The following is a 23,061-nucleotide window of genomic DNA, read 5'->3' as shown; positions in this document are numbered from 1 at the left end:
ACAATATTGTTAGACGTCAGGTTTCGTTCCTGTTTTTGTAAGTCTTACAAGCAACTGAGAAAAAATAGGGTTCTTTGCAGCTGAGGGTGAGAAAAACGGATACAAATCCACTTGGGTTCAATCCAATGGCTGCAACAATACAATGGCCATTCTTTATCCTGTATTTGAATTCTTCAGGTTTGTTGCTACAGGGGGGGCTTAGACACCGTGCATAATGCATAATATTCAAACATGAGACAGGACAAACAAACTGAGAAATGGCAAGGGATAGCTTAAATCAACTCGTCTCCCTCCGAGAGAAATCTGCTTCATAGGACACTCAGTCACTGGCCACACAGTCACTTCTCTTGCCATCTTCTTGGAATTCAAGTATCTGAGTACAAAAGGGACTCCATTCCCATGTCAAAGTACAATGTGTGGACTTTTTGTGTACAAAAGGAACAAGTCTAAGTTGTCAGTCGACGATTTGTTTACAATATACACGGGGCACGTCCTTCCCTTTTTAGAGTATGCCGTGCCTCTTTGGAATGCTGGAGTAACTGTTTCTGAAACTATGTTGGGGAGAGTGCAGAAAAGAGCTCTTGGAACTATCTTAGGTTCTGATTGTTTGTGTTGTGATCATGCCCTTCAACAGGTTTATTTGACCAACCTTCAACAATGATGGGAAATACTCTGCCTTCAATTTGCAATGAACATGTACACATCCCATGTGTTCTCTGAATGGCTACCTCAGAAAGTTAAACACAAAGTGCAACGTTCTCTCAGAAATTTGAATTGTCTCTCTTCAATCAAATGCAGAACGGATAGATATACAAATAATGCAAACCCATATTTTATCAAGCTTTTCAATGATTTGTAAGGAGTTTTTATTATTTTTACAATTGGTTGCTGGCTTTGATGTTTTAAAGTTTCCATGGGGCTTTCATTGTATGAGGATTTTTTTCTGTAATTTAATGTTTGTTGAATAACCCGTAAGTTAGTGAGGTTAAATGGTGTATTTGAATGTTGTAGAAGCTTAATGCATTTTGCTGAACATTTTCATACTTTAAACCACCTTAAATGTTTTGTAAAATTGTGCAGTTTTATAATTGACTTTTATAATAATCATTATTTGATTTGATGTAAATTTTGCTACAATTGAACCCATGGCTACAATGCAATCTTAAATGAACCATGAGCTGAATTGGTACTAGATGAAATGAGTTCATGGCTCTTAGCATCTGGGACCGTAGACCTACATGTACGTTAGATTACAATAGTGCTAACTTGTCACTCCCTGCAAAGAGAAACTGTGATGCATCCTGGGTACAGACATTTTGAATTGAAGTGTGTATTTATGGAACATATTGAAATGAGATGGATCAAGTACAATACAGGCAATAGACTGTATTCATGTGTCGGCCACCTTGAATTGAAAGTAGGGTTAAGTTTTCATATTTGGAACATTAAGAGTGAAAATAACAGCAACAAATTATAAGGTTATGACAAAGTAATTTTGAATAATTTGAATTTGTGATACATCATACCTAAATGTTTAAGCCACATTAAAAAGAACTTACAGTGAAGTTTGGAACCCAAAATAGTCTGGCACCACCCCATTTACCAGATTACAAGGCTTAATATGATAAATTCAGTGAACACGATCAATTATTGCTTTCCCATGAATACGGTCTATTAACATAAAGTACTTTTTATCATTACTATGGTACATTAAAAAGCTTCAGCTACAAGTACATTCACCTGCAGGGCCAAGTGAACATGTTTGAGTTGCTTACACTGAGCAAAACAAAACACTCACTTCTGATTGCGCATTACAGCACAGAGGCAGCTATGCCAACAGCTGTCCAAATTCAATGTTTTCACATACCGGTAGGTTTGTGCACAAACTTGGATGCATGCATGCCAGCAGGCTTCACTAAGCATGGTGAGTGTGCACTCCAGTGATTTCATACAGCTCAATACAGAAGACTGAGCAAACTGGTGCAGTGCTACTCACGTGATTTGCGATTTGTCCTTCCGCGCTTCCTCTCCCTTGGCGTGTTGCGTGTCTTGGTGTTCTTGGCCGTGTTGACCAGGATCTGTAGCATTTCGTCTGTCTGTTCATCGCCGACGTCTTCCATGTTGGACGTGCTGGCAGTCATGGCTGTGGACAAGGTACGAAGCAGTGAGACTTGTTATCTTGATAAAGCTTTCCGAAGCACGAGGGCAAACCACAGTTAGATTAAATAGATTTAGATCTCAAGTTGAGGATGATAAGACATCAGCTATCTGGTAGGTTGGCTGGACTTATGCTTATAAAAGAAATCAGTATGAGGTGTTGAATTCGACAGAAATGCATGAATATTTCTGCAAATCTCAGGAGAGTTTCTTAAATGAAAAAAGGCTTTTGTTGGAGCAGGCCTACAGCTTTCAACACTACAATTACAGCTCCCGTGCCTCCAAAACAAAAGTAATTGAATTCATTACAAATAATCAGCAGGCTTGCATGTAAAACAAAAATGGCATTCTTTTTATTGTTTTCTCTTCCTCAATTTCCATTTGCAGTGTTGTGGTCAAGACGTCACAATAGACCATCACACGGCCAACACCAGACCTCCAGAAAAGCATCCCTTTGTCACCAGTCACTCTGTGACTTGAGCCTGGTCTTTTGTCTGGTCTTCTGATGGTCTCGACTACATCATTGTTAATTTGAACAAAACAGGTACATATGTACATAACTGTGGACAAAAAGCATAACAAATAATGCATTCAACTCCTGAAGAGTATTTCAAGCCAGCAGACTGTCTTTTATCAATGGGCAATTTGTTTCTTTTTAATTACATGTAGATGCATTTGTAAATACTGAGGCCCAAGAACCCATCAGTGGCAAAATGATAAGCCATGAAAGACTGGTGGGGATTAGGTTTTTGCTATTTGTCAGCAAATTAATGATTTTCATCCCCTTTTATCCCGGGGGTCTCTCCTTTTTTTAAGAATTGTTTTCAGGAAAGGGAAAGTACTCTGCCCAGCATTCCTCCATCACGATACCCATGTTTGCAAAGACGTCTATGCTCTGTAAATCTGCCAAATTTGAGATCAATCAGATTTTTGCTTTCGACGCTAAACAACGTTCATGACAACTTCCATCAGCAGACTCTCTCTGATGGCATGGCCGTTTCTGGGTAGACACTAAGCCCTGGCTGAGGAATCTGTTCCTGTGTTTTGCCGGCAGTTATGGCAGGGCAAGTAAATGCTGGGCCCTGTTTCTCCAGTGTCTTAAGATTAGGAAATTGCTCTTGTCAAGTGTCATATTAGTTTGCGCACTTCATCACGAGCCATCCTCTTTAGTGCGCCTCAGGGGAATTACTGAGTGCTATAACCACTCTAAAATGGCAAAACTGGCCAGTGCTTCTATGCGCACCTACAGCAAGGGACCTAAATTTTCCAAATGTGGGTTCATTCTGGTCAAGTAGGGTGTGAGAATGTTAAGACGTAAGACGTCACGTGATTTGTTAAAACTCATGTACCTTTGGGTGAGAAGTCAATTTTGAGTTATTACAGTATCAGCAAAATACATATCTATCTTGTCATTTCAAAATGCCACTTTTTACCATTGGATTTTCCAAAGAGAAGCTCTTAAATTTAGAAATCTGACTGTTGGACATGTAAAGATGAGAAACAGGTCTTTAAAGTTAGAATTTCGAGAAACAAAAATATTTTGTGGATGACGTTTCAGTTTAAAACTTTTACAGGACAAAGTGCGTATCAGTTGCATTGCAAAAGTCAAAAGATGTCAAAATCAATGAAAATTCCCCAGTCATTTTCCAGCTGTGTCCCCATTTGCAGCTGTGCCAACTCCACCGGGCTCAGCATACCACGTCAAAACTGATAAAATGCTAAGAACGTGTATTCTGAAGCTGTGAAACAAAAAAGTGGTTCCAGCAACCTTTTTACTTTAATTTGGGAGAAGAAAATCATCGAGGTCAGGGGTTTCATCTAGGATTGCAATATCTGCCTGTCTCTTCCCAGACCAAGGTTAAAAAACTGCCTTAACCTCTCCAAGAAAGATCTTTGAAACTTGACACGTAATCTTGATGCAATCGTAGGCCATATTTCAACTGCATCCAGTATTTTGCAAAGAAATGTGAGGACCCATTTGCCAAGAAATGGGGGCCTTGTAAATTTTGAACAAGCAAAAACTACCTGCACAGATCTGTTTACTGCCTGTCCTCGGGACAGGTGAGCAGGCGAGTCACAGTGACCAACCTCGAAGTTTGTTCTGTTGCCTGTATCCCAAGTCCAGACAGTAGTTGTCAGACTAGTGACAGCCCACCCTGTATTGTCCAGTTTAGAACTGTTAAGCTTCTGAGTACTACTTCGTTTCTAATTCAGAACTGGGAATGTCAAACCCAGAGACACGAAGGAGTTCAGCTTGTCAAACATGCACACTGTTAAAGCTGTTGCAGGGACAACATACGTGAACATGCATGACATGTCCTATGGGGACTGAAAACACACCAGATTGTATTGGTACACCGGCCCTCTCCTCTCCTCTAGCTCAGTTGGAAGAACAGGGGTGAAACAACTTCTCGTGCTGTTTAGAAATTCACAATGTATTCTGTCCACCATTTGTGCGGATATACAGACAAGTTTCAAATTAGTAGGTGATCAAACGGAGCCCAAAACTCTAAACAACCTTAGTAATTAAAGAGGACATAGCATACTTGGTTAAACTTCTCCATGCTTGGCACACAGTGCACCAATTAGCAACTTCACTTAAAGTGAACTGAACACATGCATGTCCAGCAATACCCTTGCTTGAAGTACATGTAGGGGAAGACTCTTCACTGACTCACGCCTTGTGAAACTCCTGTACGCTCTCAAAACTACATGTACATTCAGTGAGGATCAATGCATTCTCTCAATGTTGCCCCAATGTGAAAAGAACTAGTACAGTGGCACCTTCAAGGCCTTTAAAAATCACTTGCACTTTCCACTTGTGGAAAGTGAAAACAAGGTTTCAGTTTTCTTAATTTAAAGAAAGAAACCAAAATGATAATATTTCTATTTCTTTTTTTTGCTCAACCAGAATTTCTCCTGGTGTCCTGCTTTGAATGTGTACAAGTAAGGTTCTGATTTTTTAAAATTGAATTTGTAGAAATCTCATAAAAAATGAACAAACCACGAGCAGACAGATTTTGTCTAAGCTACTTATCCATCTCCTCAACTCCTCATGCACAGCTTATGGTTTTATAACAGGCAGGGCACAGAAAAATCGCCCAGTACCCACTGCAAGCGGCATGCCTCCACAACAGTCTCAAAAAAGTCTCAGGCAAATCCGATACCTGTATCTATGTCGTCGTAAGGTGAATCAGCACCAGGATTATCACTGTCTACCTCATTCTCTAAATCCACTCCGCCCTGCCGAGCTATCGAGAGGAACACAGGCTCTTCACATTAAAAATACAATCTGCCAGATTTATCAATTCATTAAATTAACATCAAATACGAACACGGCTGAATTTTGTGTGTGTGTGTGCAATTTGCATGTAAAATTGGACAAATTATGGCTCTGAAGGTGAGATTTCATTCTGCTCGCAGACGCCAGACATAATCTCATTTTTGTGTACAGATTCTCTGAAGGAAGACTCAAAATTCCAGGGTAAAATCACAGTGCAATCAACTGGATCTGCAGGGTCATCAAAGGCTAGACTGAATGACAGCAGGTGCAAGCAAATGATGGCAACTACCGTACAAAACAAAGACAAAAGAAAGGGGAGAAACTAGAAATTTCATTTCATAAGGGCTTTCGCCATCGAGTTCAGCATCAAAAAAATTCCAGATTTCAAAGTGGCTAACACAGCACGTAGTCGGAACCTGACAATGAAAAGATGAAGAAAGAAATGTCAACAGAAAGCTGATGTAATGTAACCGAAGTAGGCTTGAACTGTCCTGAGCAATGATTCAAATTAAAGCAAAATGAACACGAGGAATGAATCGTAACTTTTCTCTGAAACAAAACACCTCTCCATTTTAAATTTTATGTTAGCAGAGTAAACGTGTACAGTGTCCTGCTTCATGTTATTTCTATCCCTTTCACTCTGAAATCTTTCACTTGATGTAAAACCTTTTCCAAGGCTCTAAAACTCTCAAACAAAATGAGGGAAAAGATGGCATGAGCCCTAGGGGAAAGACAATCAAATCTTCCTGATGCAGCAAGCAAAGAAAAGAGCCTCCAGTGTTCCGGAGACCTTGGGCATAATGCATGGGACTGCAGGCTACAAAGTACTTCAGTTCATTTGGTTTTTCTTGTTCTTGTCCTTAATCCAGCCAAATTCATGTCGGGTCGAAGTGCACGTTTCTCAAGCAAGGGAATTTGGCATTATGAAGAATGGCTTCCTAAGAAGGCAATCCAATGGAAAAGGAGGTAGCCTGGCATTACAAAATAGGTAGAATGTCAGTGTTATTGAAACCTGAGATTTGGTGATGTGGACAGGCACACCTTCTCATGAAAAATGACAGTACATGTAGGTTCATTGTTAAGCTTGAGATATTGGCATGACTCTGAAAATAGATCTAAAACAAACCTCAAAATAAGCAACATAAAACAATATGTAAAAAAAAAGACTGCATTTTGTCAAATTGGAATGAAATGTGAGATTAAAAAAAACCTAGAAAATAGAAGCATTTAAAAAAATTAGCCTCAAATTCATACTTTTGAATGATGAGTTGGTAAAACAAAGCCTAGCAACATTTTATTCAGTTATGGTACCAGGTCACAAGGTTGAATCTACCCCAAAAAAGGAGGAAAAATAGAAAAAAATAATGCAAGTTGTTTGGGGGGGGGCTATTTCACTTCCTTTCAAAGCCCCCGATGTAGCCTTAATCCTTAAAAAGGCCATAAACAGTTACTTTGCAAAGTTTCAATATTGTTGCCCCCCCCAGTAACTTCTGGTTCGGAATCCCCTGCCAAGGCACAAAACTCTCTCCCTCGGTACTGTAATCTAGCTCACTTAAAGAGTGATTGCGGAATGCTGTGAAGCAATGTAAGTGCAAGTAGTTTGCTGTAACAATACAAACAGCTGAGAAAGACATCAGATCCCCGATGCTGTTTTTGCACCCAAACAACCACCACAGTAAACATTCAGATTAAAATCTGTCATGAGTATTCTGAACCACCAGCGTGTGAAACATACACGTGGAGTGCATCAACCCACAGGATACTGGTACTAGGTAAGATGTCCACACGAGGACTGTTTCAGCTACTCGAAGTGGGAACAAATCAGGTCCTTGAGGAAGCAGACAACGGCATAATGACATCGTCCAAGCTTGATAAACTGAGATTGATCCTTAATTGCAGTGTGGGATAGTGATAGACCTGTTGCCATGGAAACAGTGAGAAACTTGCCCCAGACAGAGCATATTTGCAGAAATTTTAATAATATTTTGCAGCAATGAAAAGTATGTCAAAATGGTAAAAATATAGCACTGCATTATACTCATGATGAGAGTACATGTACGTGCAGAAATTAGAATAAAAATGTTTACCCCAAAATGGAGACACGAGTACACTGCAGATGCCATAAATATCAGAGGCTGTTAATTATACAGAAATTGAAGCAAAATGCTAAAATGTGAAACTTGGAAAAAAATGCAGGACAATCCCTGACAGGATTTTGCCTTTTTACTTGAAGTTTCTGATGAATTTCTGCACCTCAAGACGCTTTCAACAAATCCTGCCAAAAGCATCTCTTTAGGAGTCGGTCATATTTTATTCTGTGAAATGTGCCAACCGAGTCTCCTGGAGAAAAACATCAAGTTCCCCCATCTCCTGTCAGAAGGGATCCTACATAAAATTCACATATATGGGTTTTGTGTCATGCCAAAGACATGTTACAGCAAGCTTCTTCCCAAGGGGAAATATATTAAACTGTTCCTTTTTATTCTGTCTCATATTCATGTAAATTATGCAGTCTTCTGCCATCAAATTTCTTGTGAATACTGAAAAGACACCCAAACATAAGCAGTGAGTCAGAATGTTGCTCAGTCTTTATAGCAGCTTCATTGGCTGGTGAATGTTTTTCTAAATCCCTCAAAATTCCACAAATCCAGAAAACTGCATATGATGAATATGTTGCAGTGAATTTTTACTGTTACTAAAATCCTCGGAAAACTCAAGAGAAGAAATTAGAGCAGAAATTAGCGGATGAAAAAAATCTTAAGTAATACATAATCCTTTCCATTCTTCTGCCAAGTGAGGACCTACGGAAACAGTTCATATTGGTGATCAGACAGTAGTACACATTGACAGGTACATGTATATGTCTAGAGTATAATATAATATGTGGCGTCAGTTTCCTCAACAATTCTTCCTATGTTTATCAAGGATGTTAAAGTGAGTCCCTACACTTTTTGTCTACAATGTCATGTCTACATGTACAAGGACAGTTTACAGACAAGCATGGCACAAAAAAGTGTCTAAATTCCAATAAAAGGAAAAATGTTATCCTTGTTCATGTTGATAAAGCAGGAGTAACATTTCTTCTGCCACAAGACAAGAGACTCTGTTCAATGAAACATTTCTGCCCAACTTAAAGACAATTTGAATTTTTCTGACATGACACTGTCATCTCTCAGAGAGAGAACCTGCTACCAAGACTTTTAATCTCATATAAATGCTATTTGGTTGAGGATGTCATATTGTTTCATTTACTCTGCAATGTTTGTACTTCTCTACACTGTTCTCGCCTGCAACAAGTCAAGTTCTCTGAAGACGTCCCACAAATAGAATGTTCACACAAGTCACAAGATTGAAAAGGCCATCTGGCTCTACAAACTTAGCCAGGAGGTAACCCTATGAAACCAAAGTGCGACTTTCCTACGAACCTGACGTGTGGTTTACAGAGAGACTTACCCAGACAAGGCCGATTCCGCGTGCGAGCCTTTAGAGTTTCATCACCGGGGGTGGTGCCAACGTGATTCTTGAGGAGGGCCTTCAGCTTCGCATCCTCCTCCTTGTCTTGGCTCAGGGTCAGATTCTGTGCAAAGTCACGACAGACAAGATTGAATGACCTTTAAATCCCTATTTCCATAGATCAGAAACATACTGTAAACTCAAGAAGTCCAATGGCAATATTCAGATTCTTCCATCATGCCAGTTACAAATTCAAAGCGTGGTCTGGACTCAAAGTTTTGTTCATCAACATTTAACTTTTTCGTTCAGTTTTATGTTACAAACCTTCTGAATCCTACAGAATCCTTCAAAAGCCTACACTGGCCAGGAAATCAATGGGAATCAAGCCTCATGCATAAAAAAATAGTGACTGGGCACTAACTTGCTTCAAAATCCTCCCCCAAACCCCTCAATAGATTGTGACGAAGGGAGGTTTCGTAACAAAATTAAATAAGAAGAACATACAAAACCATCCCAACCATACATCTCTTAGAATAAAAAGATTTGCGTCCTCAATCCACAAATATAAAGGAGCTGCAAAGAATGCTCCTGCCATTTCTAAGAAGTTTCACCACCAGAAATTAATTAATTACAGGTAGACAATGCAGACACACTTATAGATTCAAGCTAATACAAAACTGCATGGAAAGCGTGTTCCATGCTGGTGAGTTTGAAAAAAGGGCCCTATTAGATTGTACATTACACCGTATCATGTGAAATTTACAACTCTAGAAACAGCATGACAAAGTGCTTCGGAAATATCAGATACCAACGTCAATAGATAAAACCAAAAAATGGAGGGAAAATGACCTTTTTTTTTACCTCAGTGATTCTTAGTGATTATTATTCAGAATTGTGACCAGATCCCACAAAATAGGTCTTAAAGCTGTGTTTTCAATAACTTTGTTTTGGCAAAAAGGGCACAGTGAGCTCTTTGTTTGGATGCATCACTAAGTCTGGAATCCTGTGGAATCCTGATGACATTACGTGGGCGCAAAATGTTCAGGGTTCCAACTGGTTTATATTGTGCAGCATTCTTATGAAGGCTGTGTTCAGTGTCGGTGAGTTTGAAGAAAGGCCCCATCCGATTGAAACCGGCTTCAACATTAATTTTTGTAACTACTTGTCCAATGGGCAAGTAACACTGAAAATATGCTTGCCAGAGGCAATATTTTACAAGCCAAAACCCTAGTTTAGTTGCTCATTGCTGCGCGGGGACAGTAAGTTCCTTCCTCCAACCAATAACCACTGATGAAATTGCTATGCCACAATATGACATGCATATACATCACCCCAACGTGCACAGGAGTCTGATGCATCACTCATACAAGTTCCGGCAACAGCTATTTCTTAACCACTCGGTGATTTTGCCTGGTGTCAGACATGGAAAAGTACACAAAGTACCACGAAAATTTCACTCACATTGAAGTCACAACCACATGTAAAACAGTCTTCAAGCTTCAGGTCATCAAAGCTCCACTGCAATAACCAATGAGGTTTGGTACCAGACACAAGGACATTTTCCAGTTTATTTGTGTACGCATTTTCCCTTGTGTGGAAAGGTGCCTCGCTGAATGTACATTGTGCTTAGTACACGCAAGTTTGTACATGTACGTAATGATGCAAAAAATCATTGCACCGGTGCACCAGATAGCTGTTTACCTTTTATCACTTTTTATAAACTTTTGTGAAGAGGAAAACAACAAATTGAAGGTAAATTTGCTGACTGGTCTTCTTGGCCACGACAAACTGACACTTTTATTTCAAGAAAAACGTACCTGTCCATCGGCCAATTTTGTCCTTACTTTTTATTGCCTGAAAGAAAAGATTACTTGTCCCAGGCAATCGGACAACCGTTAATGTTGAGGGCCTGGATTGAAAACTGCATGATGAGAAACAGGTAACTCAAGACACAGCACGACAAAGCGCTGTGGAAATATCAGATACCGACTTCCACAGAAAAAAAAAAGACAGCAACTGTGATCCTACCTCGGTGATCATCTTCCCCCGCGTCATGGCCCGCTTGCGGTGGTTGGCCTTCTTACGCTCCTGTTCCAGCACCCGCTCCCGTGTGGTCCGATACTCCAAGGCAAACTCGCTGATAATCTTGCAGAACTCGGTGATCTTCAGCTCCCGGGCGGCCGAGGCGGTCATGCCCAGGTAGAGAAGTAGCTCATTAAATCTGCAAGGGGGGTAAAATGACTGTGAGGCGAGATTTGCAGCTGCAGAGCCAAGTCTTAGGGGTATAAAAGAGGGCACCAGCATTCCCCTCCCCCCAGTCTGGAAATTTGACTTGTGTCTCCCCCCACTTAACATCCAGCTCCCCCCCGTAACCCCCCTACACTAAGAACCCCAGCTATGCTGCTGAAGATTTAAACCTCAGACTTCTGGCATTACACACAGCGGCTCTACCATAACTGGTATTACAGGGTTCGAGCAAGTCTTCATTTTTTTCAGAGACACTTTTGGTGCAACTTTATAATCCTCCTTTGTGGCATCCCTGCAGGGTTAAATGTATTGAAGAGTGCACTTTTAAATGTTAAAAGCACGTCCAAACATTTACAGACAACTGAAAGGCACTGTTGCTGTGATGTTAATCAGGGAAGAAACTGATCATTTGATAGGTTTTTCGCCATAGCCATAGCCATAGCTCTGGAAGCCTTAAGTTTCCATTTAGAGGCTGTGGATTGTCACTGTAAAAAACAATGATCAAATGGAAAAAGTTCAATACAATACGAACGATTCACAATAGTGCACCGCCAAGAGTTTGCCAACACGTTGGCTAATCATAACACGCAAAATTTGTTGAACCTTTCCAAACACGCATTGGGTCAACAAATTTCGCACATTGTGATTGGCCAACATGTTGCAAACTCTTGGTGGCGCACTATTATGAAATGGCCGTATTGTGACTTACCTGTTGAGGACTCTTCTATGGACAATTTTTAGGACTATGATTCTCTGAGAACAGTCTATTAGAAAATCTTGTAACCTGAAATAAAAACAACATAATGCTTTATGAGGACTGACGAAAAGGGCATTCTGTCAAATTTGCCAACAATATCGAGGTTGCCAATTTCTAAGACAAGATACACTTATAGAAATCCATCAGATCAAATGAAAAACCTCTTGATGTGAACATGCAAAGAAATGAGAGGTACTGCAACAAACATTTCTCCGAGTCGATCTAAGCAGAAGGTAGCAGCCAACTGCGCAAACCAACACACTTTGACTGAAGTCACATTTCGTCCATTTTCTTCTTATAAACAGTGTTTCCAACGTGGCCCTTCTAAATCTTTCCTCGTCTTACTTGTTTTTTAAGGATGAATGGCTGTCGTGCTTGTTGATGGTGCGTAGATGCTCCCATGATGCTTTGCACTGCTCGTCCATCTTCTGAAGGTTGGTGTCCAGCACCTCAAAGTCAACCTGAGAGAATGAAAGGGACATGGCAACAGAAACTGTTGGACTACAATCATGGAAATGTATCTACCTTTATTTCAGTGTCGCAGTTAAGTACTTCACAACTGCTTTGTAAGAAATTGGGGCTGTGCCAATTATTCGAATATTCAGTTAGTGAATAGATTACCAAACTGAATTTTTAAAATATGAATATTCAGAGGGAAAAATCAATGGATTATAAAAGGGAATATTCAACTATTCAATAGAAATAACATATTCCTTTCATTTCAGTCAATGTTAACACTTAAAGTACTTGTAAGGTACTTGACTATTACAATGCTTTATTTTCAATCTTCATATTGCCATTTGGTTATAATGCCATGAATGTTTGCATATTCATAAGAGAAACTGAGATATTATTCGAAAGGCAGTAATATCAGCCTCAACATAAAAACCGCTTGAGTACCACACAATCCACGAGCAAACTTGATGCAGACATGCTTCCACTGAGGCCCATTTGTGGTTCAAAATGTGTACAGAAAATCTTTCAACAACGGAACTGTTGGTTACGTTACAGCTGAGTAACAATACGAGACCCGCTCTGTAAAAATGACTGATCAAGTCAACCGATTCAAATTTGAATTAAAAAACTTAAAAATAATCTGACAATATGCAAATCAAGGGCATCTTTCATTATTTTTAACCCACACAGTGCCCATTTGCATCGCAAATGTCTAAAAAGAGTAGTATGTCAAAGTAACAAGCTTGACTTGCTCCTTCTAAATGCACACACAGAAAAGAATTCCAGGAAAAAAATGGCCTTTTGGCTCATTTTTGCAAAGCAGCTCACGTATTACATGTAGGCACAATGCACAGGCTGATTCCATCTTTGTAAAAATGTGAAATGCAGGCCGTGCTTGGAGTGAGAGTCCCTCTGATCGGGCAGGTCTTTATCATTACCTTTGCACATCTGCTGATGGAGGCCAGCTCCGAGAAGAGATCGGTGCTGTCAGGGAACTGCTCGATGACCATACTGCACAAGTGGTAGAGCAGGGACTGCTTGTGGACTGTGTCCTTGATGTCGGGTACCTTGGCAAGGTAGTCTATGTGGAAACCTTGTATCTGTGTGGTCAAGCAGGTGGAAAACATAACAACGTTAAACCTGAGACATTTGATTGACTTAATAAGGCGGTCCACTATAATTGTAAAACTTCCAGGTGTGATTGCTCTTCAAAACTGTGACCGATTCCCACAACATGAGTCCAAATTTTTAGTCATTTTGTTTAAGTTTGATTTAAGAAAAGAGCAGCTGCCCCCTTTGATTTGACACATCACTCAAATTGGCTTCCTGATGAAAATGGCACATTACGTGGATGAAAAATGTTAAGGGTTTCTGTTAATGTATGTTCTCAAGATTCTTGTAAAAGGCCTAAACTCTAAAAGTGGTTCTGGTGACTTGTGGGTCACAATTGTATTAAAAAATTTTTTTTAATGGCTGAGGTTTCAATAAATACCATTAGAAGCCTACTGTCACAATGGGACCAATACTGTTGAAATGCATTCTTTGACAACAGATGGCTGGGCCACAAATGACTATGTGTTTGCTGATAGGACTGTAATCTCCTTATCCCCTATTCAAGCTGTAGTCCAACCCAACAAAACAAGTCACAAGTCATCAAGGCCACTTTGAAGTTAAAACCCGTTAAGAGAACCTTGCCCAGTGTATAGCTAATAAGATCCAACAATGTCTATCACTTCAATGTCTGATTTTCATCGCAATGTCAAACAGAGGGAAACATCCAAATGAACAGCTCTGGTTGGTCTTTTCATGAACACTCAACCAAAATTAGTAATAAAAACCAAAGCTTAAGGCCTCATTTTGTGGGATCAAGTCACATTTTGAATGTCATTGTGCACTGAACTGAAGTTGGCCAGAATCAAAATCAAACTTTTTTCATGAACTTTCTCTGACACTGTCAGTCGTGGTCGCTTTTAGTTGTGTTGATCTATCTGTAGTTCATCTTGTGGTGTTGTTCCTACCTCAGCACCATTCAGGAAGTTCCCTACGGCAAGCAGCATCGACAAGATGTGGCGGAATGTTTTGTTGTTCTTGAGGTCTTCAATGCCCTTCTTGAGCTCGGCCAGTGGCTCAGCGACTTCCTGCACACAAGTGGATTCGAAATGGGCATTCCGTCAGCTTGTGGAGGGTGTCTAAAGCCACATAGCTTTCCACCCCCATGGGCGGATACAGGTAACCACCCCCCTCCCAGCAAAAAGGAGTGAACAAACTGGGGTGTTTTTTTTTGCCAGAAAAGCAACATTTATTTCCGTCCTTCCAAAAGCAGGAAATTAAATTCTCTTGCATCCCCCCCAAAATAAATTGGTTCTGTACCTCCCCCACGCCTTACAATGTTGGGCATTACCTCTTCCATAGACTCATAGTCCATCTTGAAGAGCCAGAGGTTGAGCCGGGCCTTCAGTACGGTGATGTTGGACAGCATGTGTAGGAACTGCTCAGCCGAGCCCAGAGGGATGTCTGGGTTCAACAAGGTGGACTCCTTGATCAAGTTGCACTCCTCCTCCGTCGGCACCATGGTCAAAAGTTTCTGCCGAGGAAAAACGAGAAAGCAGAGGTAATGCAGAGAAGACACAAGATCTTCTGTTCTAATTTTATGGAACACTTGCAGATATTTCACTGGTTCGCCTGATTCAAGTTGGGAAGTCTTAGGGACAATTTTCCTGTGAACCACTGTACAACACTTCTGTGGAATACTTGAAAACGTGTCCTCAAGATAAACCGTTGAATAATTCTTGAAAAACCTGGATACCGTCGGCCTGGATAAGATTTTGCGAAATTATTAGGTAAGATAGGGTAGCAGAGAATATGGAATAGGGCTTCATAATTCCACTAGTCTGGCACATGGTTGTGAATTCAGAATTTCAGGAATCAAAATCAACAAAGAGATATTTTAAGAAACCTTTTAGAAAGTCTGTAAATGTCTACAGAGAAAACAACAAATCTTTGGTGATCAGGAAAAAGAGAGGTATAGGAGCTGAAATTTTGAACAATTTGAAAGACTGTACTTAATTCTGACTATCTCTCTGGTGCTCTATTTTGGGTAATAATATCCACATGCGAGACCTCTAGTCAGGGAAGTTCCACCTTGCAACATTCCAATTACAGTTCTGAAAACACATAGAACTTGGAGGTTTTGTATGCATACTGCAAGTACCTAACATAGCATGAAGAGCCAACAAATAAAAACAACAACCACCAAAAAACCCCAAACAAACAAAACAGAAAAAAGCCAAACACAAAACAAAACAAAAACATCTTCTTGCAGGCTATAACAATAATAATGTGTTAGCAAACATTAATGCCCCTCTAATCCAATGCTGAAGCCCAAGACTTTCATTTGCCATTTTTCAAATACAATCTTGATTGAGAAAACAATTTCTATTGTCGCAATGACCTTGATCTTCGACTTATGAGGTTGAAATTCAACAGGACACCAAGACAAACCCTATAACCCATTTTAGGTGATATGCCCAGTTCTTCTCAAAATATGGTAAAAACTATTTCTTTAGGTTTACCCATAATGACCTTGACCTTTGACCTAGGGGTCCAACACAAGACAGAACAAGACTGGGGACCCTACCTCAATTCCTTCCTTATTGACTGCCGTGCCATCCATCTTCAGGATGGCCTGCTTGATGGTGTTTGGATGGGGCAGGGCGGTCAGTGCGATGTTGATGTGATTGGACCGCTTGGCGTCCAACACTAATATCACATGCTTCTTCCCTGCCTCAAGGATTTTCTGGAAATTAATTTTTTATTTTAAACAGAAGCGAAGAGGAAAATGAAATGAATAACAGACAACAGCATTAAGAATGCATAAAATAATTTTGGACTAGTATATAAAAACCATGTCATTTTAATTTGACAAGAATGTTTTCAAACAATGCTTTTACAGTATTTTTAAGGAAACTGCGGTATAAAGAATACACAGACTTTGTGAGGTTGGGCTTTGCACCTGCAACCAACTAGCAGTTCTGCCATTTCAATTAATCTACCCAGCAACTGACCACACACATTTGCAGTGGAACTCCTTAGAGGGGGAAGCCTCAATTGAAAATAATAAAATGACACAGTGGTAACAACATTTCAGATCAAAGAAGCTTGGTCAATGATATATATAATAGTATGTTTTCAACAGTTGTATTTTATCCTTACCAATCACTGTGATGCTTTGCATTTGGTTGGTTCCCGAAGCATGCAAACTTCTTTTACTGATGACAATTTGTGCAATTTCTTAACATGTGTAACCAAATTGCATACACGGAGTATCTACAACTTTTTAATCCTTCGATTTTAACGATACAAATCCTCATTACCCAATATGACCTGCTCATGAATGTAAATCTTAGATTACAAAGTTGACAGTTTCAGCAGACTTCTGTCTTGAAATTTTGATTCAGTGCCACCAACTTTCAATCAAGTGGTACAGTTCAGTCACATACACAAACAACTTTGCAACAAGTTTCTTTTCTAAGGTTCGTTAAAACAAGGTTTTCCACATCAATATTAAAAGCTCTAGGATGCAATCTTTTGGGGAGGAGAGACCGAAAACGGTCCAGGGATGGGTTCAGCTCTCTACTAACCTGGTCCTGAGTTGATGAGATCACCAAGATGCAGGAATGAGGAGTAGGAAGGCAGGAGGCAAGGCAGGTGGAGGATTTCAAGGATAGGGAGGTAGAGTAAAAAAAAGCGAGAAGATTGATTGGTTAGATCACATAGCAACAAGCATCATGCTCCGCCTGGTCATGCTCCACCCGGCAACAGCCTTAAAAAGTACATGTACAGTGTATGGGAACTAGCTTCAATGCGATGGATGCTCCATCCCTGTGCAAATGATTTACAGAAAAAAGGATTAATTTTTCATGTTAATTCAAACAGTGGCAAAGTCAACACTTTTTTTCTTTTGTTTTTGGACACTTGCATTAAGAAATTACCTATTTTTGCCCTGCACAACCTAGAGCAAGGGTCATGAACTAATGCTGCTCTGAGTGTCAATATAACCCGCACTCGTACCCCATCAATTTTCTAAAGTCAGTATACAGCACCGCATTCCTTACAAAGATGGTTTCAATACCAACCATTCTGACTCCTAACAAATTCCAACACTTTTTGGCTGGTATTTTGATCAGTCTGGAAATGTAATAACAGTTAAGCTACTGTTATTTTGCATGACACTGGAATACCAGCAAGGTAGTCCAAATTCCGGCCGTTATTTAGCATTGACTACCTGCATACATGTACATGTATGTTAAGGATGAAGCGGCCCATTTCCAGACACCGAAAACATAATGTCCACAATTGCTGATGGATTCCCTGATACTACATATATGTGTGCGCATATCATGCATAAGTAATAATGCTAGGTAGTGCTTTTTTACACATGCATGTGATACGGATAGCGGTATGCGAGTCTAAACCAACCATCCCTGATAGAGCAGCACGTGGGCGGAATGAGTGACTCGAAGATTTTCGGCAAAGTTGAACAAAGTCAGGATTCTGCGTGTAAAAACCCTCTAATGTACATGTACATGTATGTACAATGCCACTGCACGCTAGGCTGGATGTGCAAAATGAAAACAGTCCAGGCAATGGACTACGAGTCAAGCTTTAAAGTGATGGATTGTGGAAGTTCTAGGAAGCTTCCCTGAGATACTGGAGTCACCGGTAGGACCAACTGAAAGTAGCCAGCAAAGGAATAAATGTTTTTTTACATGTAGAAGCTCTGTCTGGTACGGAGCAGCATTATTTTATGGCCCAAACTAGGCAATGCCATGGATATCGCAGGACGGTGGGAATGTAGTATTTGGAAATAAAAGTGTGACATATGCATTCGTGGTAGTTTATGAGAAAACCAAAATTCATCACAACATAGTTTAGGACCCCCTCCCCCCAATTAGCTGTACACACACAAGCATGAGCAAAAACAAATGGGCTAGCTGCTGTGTTATTCCAGCAATTCTCTCACACGCAGACCTGCAGGGAAGAAATCAAGATTAAACTGGCGTTAAGACATCACGGGACCTCATTCTTTCCAAGATTTATCGCATTGTGCCGTCTGGTGCATTTGGGGGGAGGCATTTGTTGCAGGTGCGACTTGGCAGGCTGTGAGAGCAACAAACACAGCACGTGGTCTTTGCAAACTTGGAGGGGGACGTGCTCGAGTTGAAAAGGGCGTTCTGTGAATCGAGTCTTGCTTCAACTATTCTACAAGTAGTTTGATGAGGACTGTGCATTGCAGGGAGACTGGAGTTAAACTTGACGTGGAATCACACAGGTTTGTTTGATGCAGATTGGGTTTTCAGTCCCTACCAGATACTTTGAGTCCCCCCCCCGATATTTGTCCGAGGATTTCCTTCCACTAAACATTCAGCACATTTCTTTATCATTTTCTCCCGGCTTGCAGGCTACCATGCCATAGGCACCATACCTTTGAGGAATGCTTGGTTTTATTACCGGAAATTATCAAAATCTGTACATTAACCTGGGCACAAGGCAGTTTTGTCTGTTTTCATTCATGATGGCAGAATTTTTATCCCTTCACGCTTCACACAGCAAGCTACATTTTTAATGTGTGCTGAAAGCAGGAAGGTGATTCACAGCTCAGTGACCATAAAACACTTGGAACATTCCCCCTCAGACAATGGCTGTTCAAAACTGGGTTGGCTCAAGTTTCTGTAGGAAACGGCCTGAGAATGCTGCGCATTTGGAGAACGTGACTAAGCGAGCAAGTGGCTTTCTAGAGAACAGCTGTGTCTTGCAAGGGATGCAGTGGGGACAGGTGTTGTGGTATCCATCAAGGAATGAGTTGTTTTTCCTGATGGGAGCCATCCAAACAGAATCAGGACTACAGATGAAGGTGTGCTTTGTTCCCGAATGACCTTGCTGTTTCGAAATACTGAACTGGCCCATTCTCAGAACACAAACTTCAATTTTGTTAGACTTGCCAGCTGCATTATTAGAGACAGAGCTATTTAACCAAAAGTGCACAGGCTCACAAGAAGATGGCACTTCCTACTGGAATTAGGAACTAAGGCCGTGTCCGAAACGGGCTTCCAGAGCTACTGCTAGGTCTATTGTCTGCGCGTCTCCATGCAATTCAAATGGAACGTAGACCTAGACCTAGCTCTAGACAAGGGATTCGGATGCAGCCTGATCTAAGCTCTTCAACTTGAAGTTGTGTGCAATGCTAGCAGCTAAGAAAAGACTGAAATGGTGACTGCATGGCTCACGAGGTAAGGTGTTTCAGGTCTAAAATAAAGCAGAAGGGAATGGGTTGAAGTCTCCATCTAACAAATTCTTTAAGATGACATCCAGTTCCACAAGGTAAAAAAGGCGTCTCTATCAGACTACTGATGAAGGGTGGACTAACAGTTTGGAAATTTTGTGAGTTTTGATCTGTAGCGGATGAGGTAAGTGAATATGTTGATGTCCACTTTAAACCATTTTAATTGATAAAGCGGACTGCAACAACCAAGTGATCCCTTTATTGTACATTTGTGAAAAATCTAACAGGAGGGTATCAGACTCATTGGCAGGAAATTTCAACATTACGTACATGTACTGCCCATTGCATTTACCGTTTTGAAAAACCCTGACAATCCTCCAACAGTAAATTTCTGTCCAAGTTCTAAACCCTGCACACTTTACCACAGCATGGGTGCATATTAAATTTTATACTTCAGAACACTTTGAACCACTAAATAATGTTGAAAGACGCACACACTTGGGCACAGTGCACGACTTTTGCCTATGAACTAGTACATTATCGGGACAACCGCTGCTTCCAAACAGACCACTCCCTGCTTACCTTCTGGAGTACGTCTTTAGCCTTGGACTCAAAGAGATGCTCCAGCTTCCTCTTATCGATCTTGACCTCCCCGAGGCTCCCCCAGATGGTGTCCTTGGGGTCGTTCCTGCCATACATGGAGAGTCTGTCTAGTCGCGTTTCCTTCCAGAACAGCCGCACTGTTTTCTTCTTCTTGGGCGGGTAGGTGTTGTAACCGTCACTGATGGTCTTTGAAACTGGTGGAGGGGGCGGGGGAAGGGTCCCATAATGTCCCGGCACCATGGGCGGAATCGGTGGAGCTGGGGGAGGTGGAGCAATGACCCCGCCCATGGGCGGAGGGGGAGGGGGTGGCACCACCCCGCCCACTCCGAACGCGTTGGTCACCGTGTAGACATTCTTGTCGTCCCTGGTGGAGAGGTCTGTGAAGTCCCAGCCACCGAGGCGCAGCTCCCTGTTGTTCTTTCGCAGCAGCTCCTGCCATTCCACCTCCCGCTGGACCTCTGGACTGGGCGTGTCTGCCTTGCCAGCCACACCCGCCCCAGGCTGCTTGACGGGGAGGCTGATGGGCTTCAAGCCTTGTTTGGCTTGGTTGATGACCCCTGTCCTGTCCCCTGTGGGGCCGGTGGGCTTCTTCTGGTCAGCCGGCGACGTGGCAGGCCCCTGGGGGGATTGCAACTTCTCCTGGACTGATTGCACTGTCCCCTCGGCAACTTCCACTTCCCTAGGTGCTGCCATCGTCAACCCCTCGTCCTCATCCTCTGGCTCCTTGGTCAGCTTTTCGATCCTCTTGGTGATGGTCTCATGGTTCTGGAGGCTTGTGGACAGCTTCCGTGAGGGGCTGCCCAGTGCCGCCTCATCTTGACTGTTCCGGTTGGCGTACATCATTTCCAGCTGGTAGCGCTTGTTGTTGGTTAATCCAGCACTCATTGGGGGTTCCTGATGCCCCTTTTGTGTCTCCTCCTCTGCCTTGACCACCGTACCACCCCCTTCCAGGGTAGTCCCGACCCCCTCCCTGTCAATTTTCAAACGCAGCGGTTCCTTGTCCCCCTTGGAGGTGGGTTTTCCTGAGGAGTCAGCTGGTGGCAGAGATTTTTCCGACGAGGGTTCAGAGTGATTGCTAATCCTTGCTGGTTCTGCCTTCTTCTCCATGACAGTGTCATCTGAGGTTGTGCTCCTTTCTGGACTTGATGTCCTGGATGCCTCTGATGTGACAATATCTACCAATCCAATCACAAGAGTCTTATATTACTTCACAATTAAGAACCGTGAAAAATGACGCAAATTCCACATGACACCAAGCTGTTTGCAACAACTTACCAGTCCATTCTTTGGCCTTTGCCAAAACCTCAACAGGCCACACCTTAAACGTGACTGAGTGTAACAGAAGGCACAGAAAAATATGGGACACGGATAACTGGTTATCTATGAGGGCAGCGATAGTTTGTGCCTGAAAATGGCAGCATTGAGTTGTTATAATATCATGGCCCCCTTGTGCATCATCACTAGTAGCGACATATATGTGCCTGTACATTGTCAACATACATTACTGCTGAGACATATGACATTCTGCAAGAAAAGATGCCAATACAAAGTTGCAGACCACAGAACTTTTTTTTTACCTAGACCTGATGAGTCGCCATTGGTCAAAGCGGTAACCTTCTGTTCCGACCTCCGACCTCTGCTCTCTTCTTCACTTAACGAAGGGGATGGCTCGAGGATGACAGGTACCGGTCTCTGTCTGGCTGCTGCCTCACGCTTTCTCTCCTCTTCCTCCTTCATTTCTTTTTCCTTCAACTCTTTTTCCCTCATTTCTTTTTCCCGTTGCTCTTGTCGGAGTTTCCTCCGAGCTGCAATGCCGCTCTGCAGATCTGCACATGTTTATTTTAAGAGTGGAAAGAGGCTTTTGTGAGAAATTAACGATGACTCGTACAATAATTATTTTCTCAAGGTAGTCTTTTGTGGCATGGTGCAGGAATGGCACTGAGAGATTGCACTTTTTCATTTTCCTTGCATGCTACAAAATCTCTCCTATTATAAGTAAAACGTAATGTTCTCGAAAATTTTTGGCATTTTATAATGGGATTTTTCTCTTTTTACTGACACCAAGACAATTTTTTCCAAGAGAAGGGTAATGCCATCCAGAACCCAAATACAAAAAATAAAATGTTTTAACATTTACTGAGTTTGAACAACACAGTTGGAGAAATTGCTGATGTGATGAACAAGTTAGTCAAACGATATTGAGACAGAGTTCATGATTGAAAGTAATGGCCAGATATTAGAGTTGTTTTGTTTTGACTTGAAAAGATGAGATACTTCAAAGATGAGAATTACGATAACACAAAATGAAGGACAGCTCCTGGTGAAAGAAAAACTCTGTTAATGTCAATAAACCACAGTAAACATGAAAAAGCAAAGAAAAGAATTTTTGATGAAGGGAAGTTGAAAACATTAGAATCATGTCAGACAAGCTACATATTTTTGCTTCCATTGAACTTGTGCAGTCTGCAAATCAAAATGCAGAAGGCTGAATCAAATGCACTTAAAAAGAATGTCTTGCTTCTGCTCAATCCACACGGCATAGCCATCAATCAGTCAAATACACAGACTACACGCTGGAACACACATGTGAAGTTGTGTGATTAAAGTAAGTCTGGTCCGAGCCAATTTGGCTCATTAGGCCGGTGTTTATCTCCGGTTTCCTTGGCATGAAACGACTGAGAATATTTCTATTCCCCCTTGGATGGGATGCCAGTCCATCGCAGGTTGCTTCCCCAGCTATGCTGGTACCCATTTATACTCCTGGGTGGAGAGAGGCAAGCAGGGGTGAAGAGGCTTGCCAAGGGCCACAACATACTGCCAGCA

At 41.5% G+C, this 23,061-nt stretch overlaps 1 protein-coding gene across 33 annotated transcripts in view; it reads right to left on the bottom strand.

Annotated features, from left to right (window-relative positions):
* LOC110983049 (FH1/FH2 domain-containing protein 3-like) overlaps positions 1 to 23,061 on the bottom strand; it is a 108,150-nt gene that overhangs the window by 6,884 nt on the left and 78,205 nt on the right. For 31 of the 33 annotated variants that reach the window (XM_087137997.1, XM_087137984.1, XM_087137987.1 and 28 more), the window contains 12 exons: positions 21,816 to 22,064; positions 20,218 to 21,413; positions 15,991 to 16,149; positions 14,755 to 14,937; positions 14,372 to 14,491; positions 13,292 to 13,453; positions 12,243 to 12,358; positions 11,850 to 11,924; positions 10,922 to 11,114; positions 8,894 to 9,017; positions 5,325 to 5,408; positions 1,997 to 2,143 (listed from right to left, as the gene is read on the bottom strand). In XM_087137997.1, coding sequence (XP_086994123.1) covers positions 1,997 to 2,143; positions 5,325 to 5,408; positions 8,894 to 9,017; positions 10,922 to 11,114; positions 11,850 to 11,924; positions 12,243 to 12,358; positions 13,292 to 13,453; positions 14,372 to 14,491; positions 14,755 to 14,937; positions 15,991 to 16,149; positions 20,218 to 21,413; positions 21,816 to 22,064 — 2,808 coding nt within the window. Of the gene's footprint in view, positions 1 to 1,996; positions 2,144 to 5,324; positions 5,409 to 7,527; positions 7,576 to 8,893; positions 9,018 to 10,921; positions 11,115 to 11,849; positions 11,925 to 12,242; positions 12,359 to 13,291; positions 13,454 to 14,371; positions 14,492 to 14,754; positions 14,938 to 15,990; positions 16,150 to 20,217; positions 21,414 to 21,815; positions 22,065 to 23,061 lie in introns of all 33 variants that reach the window. The other 2 variants (XM_087137986.1, XM_087137995.1) reach the window with 2 other exon arrangements.

The sequence above is a fragment of the Acanthaster planci genome, linkage group LG06 (assembly GCF_054643075.1).
Source record: "Acanthaster planci isolate LZ-2023a linkage group LG06, COTS_SCS, whole genome shotgun sequence".
NCBI lineage: Eukaryota > Metazoa > Echinodermata > Asteroidea > Valvatida > Acanthasteridae > Acanthaster > Acanthaster planci.
Note: the sequence above shows the minus strand (reverse complement) of the source record. Positions and strands in the feature narration are given on the sequence as shown.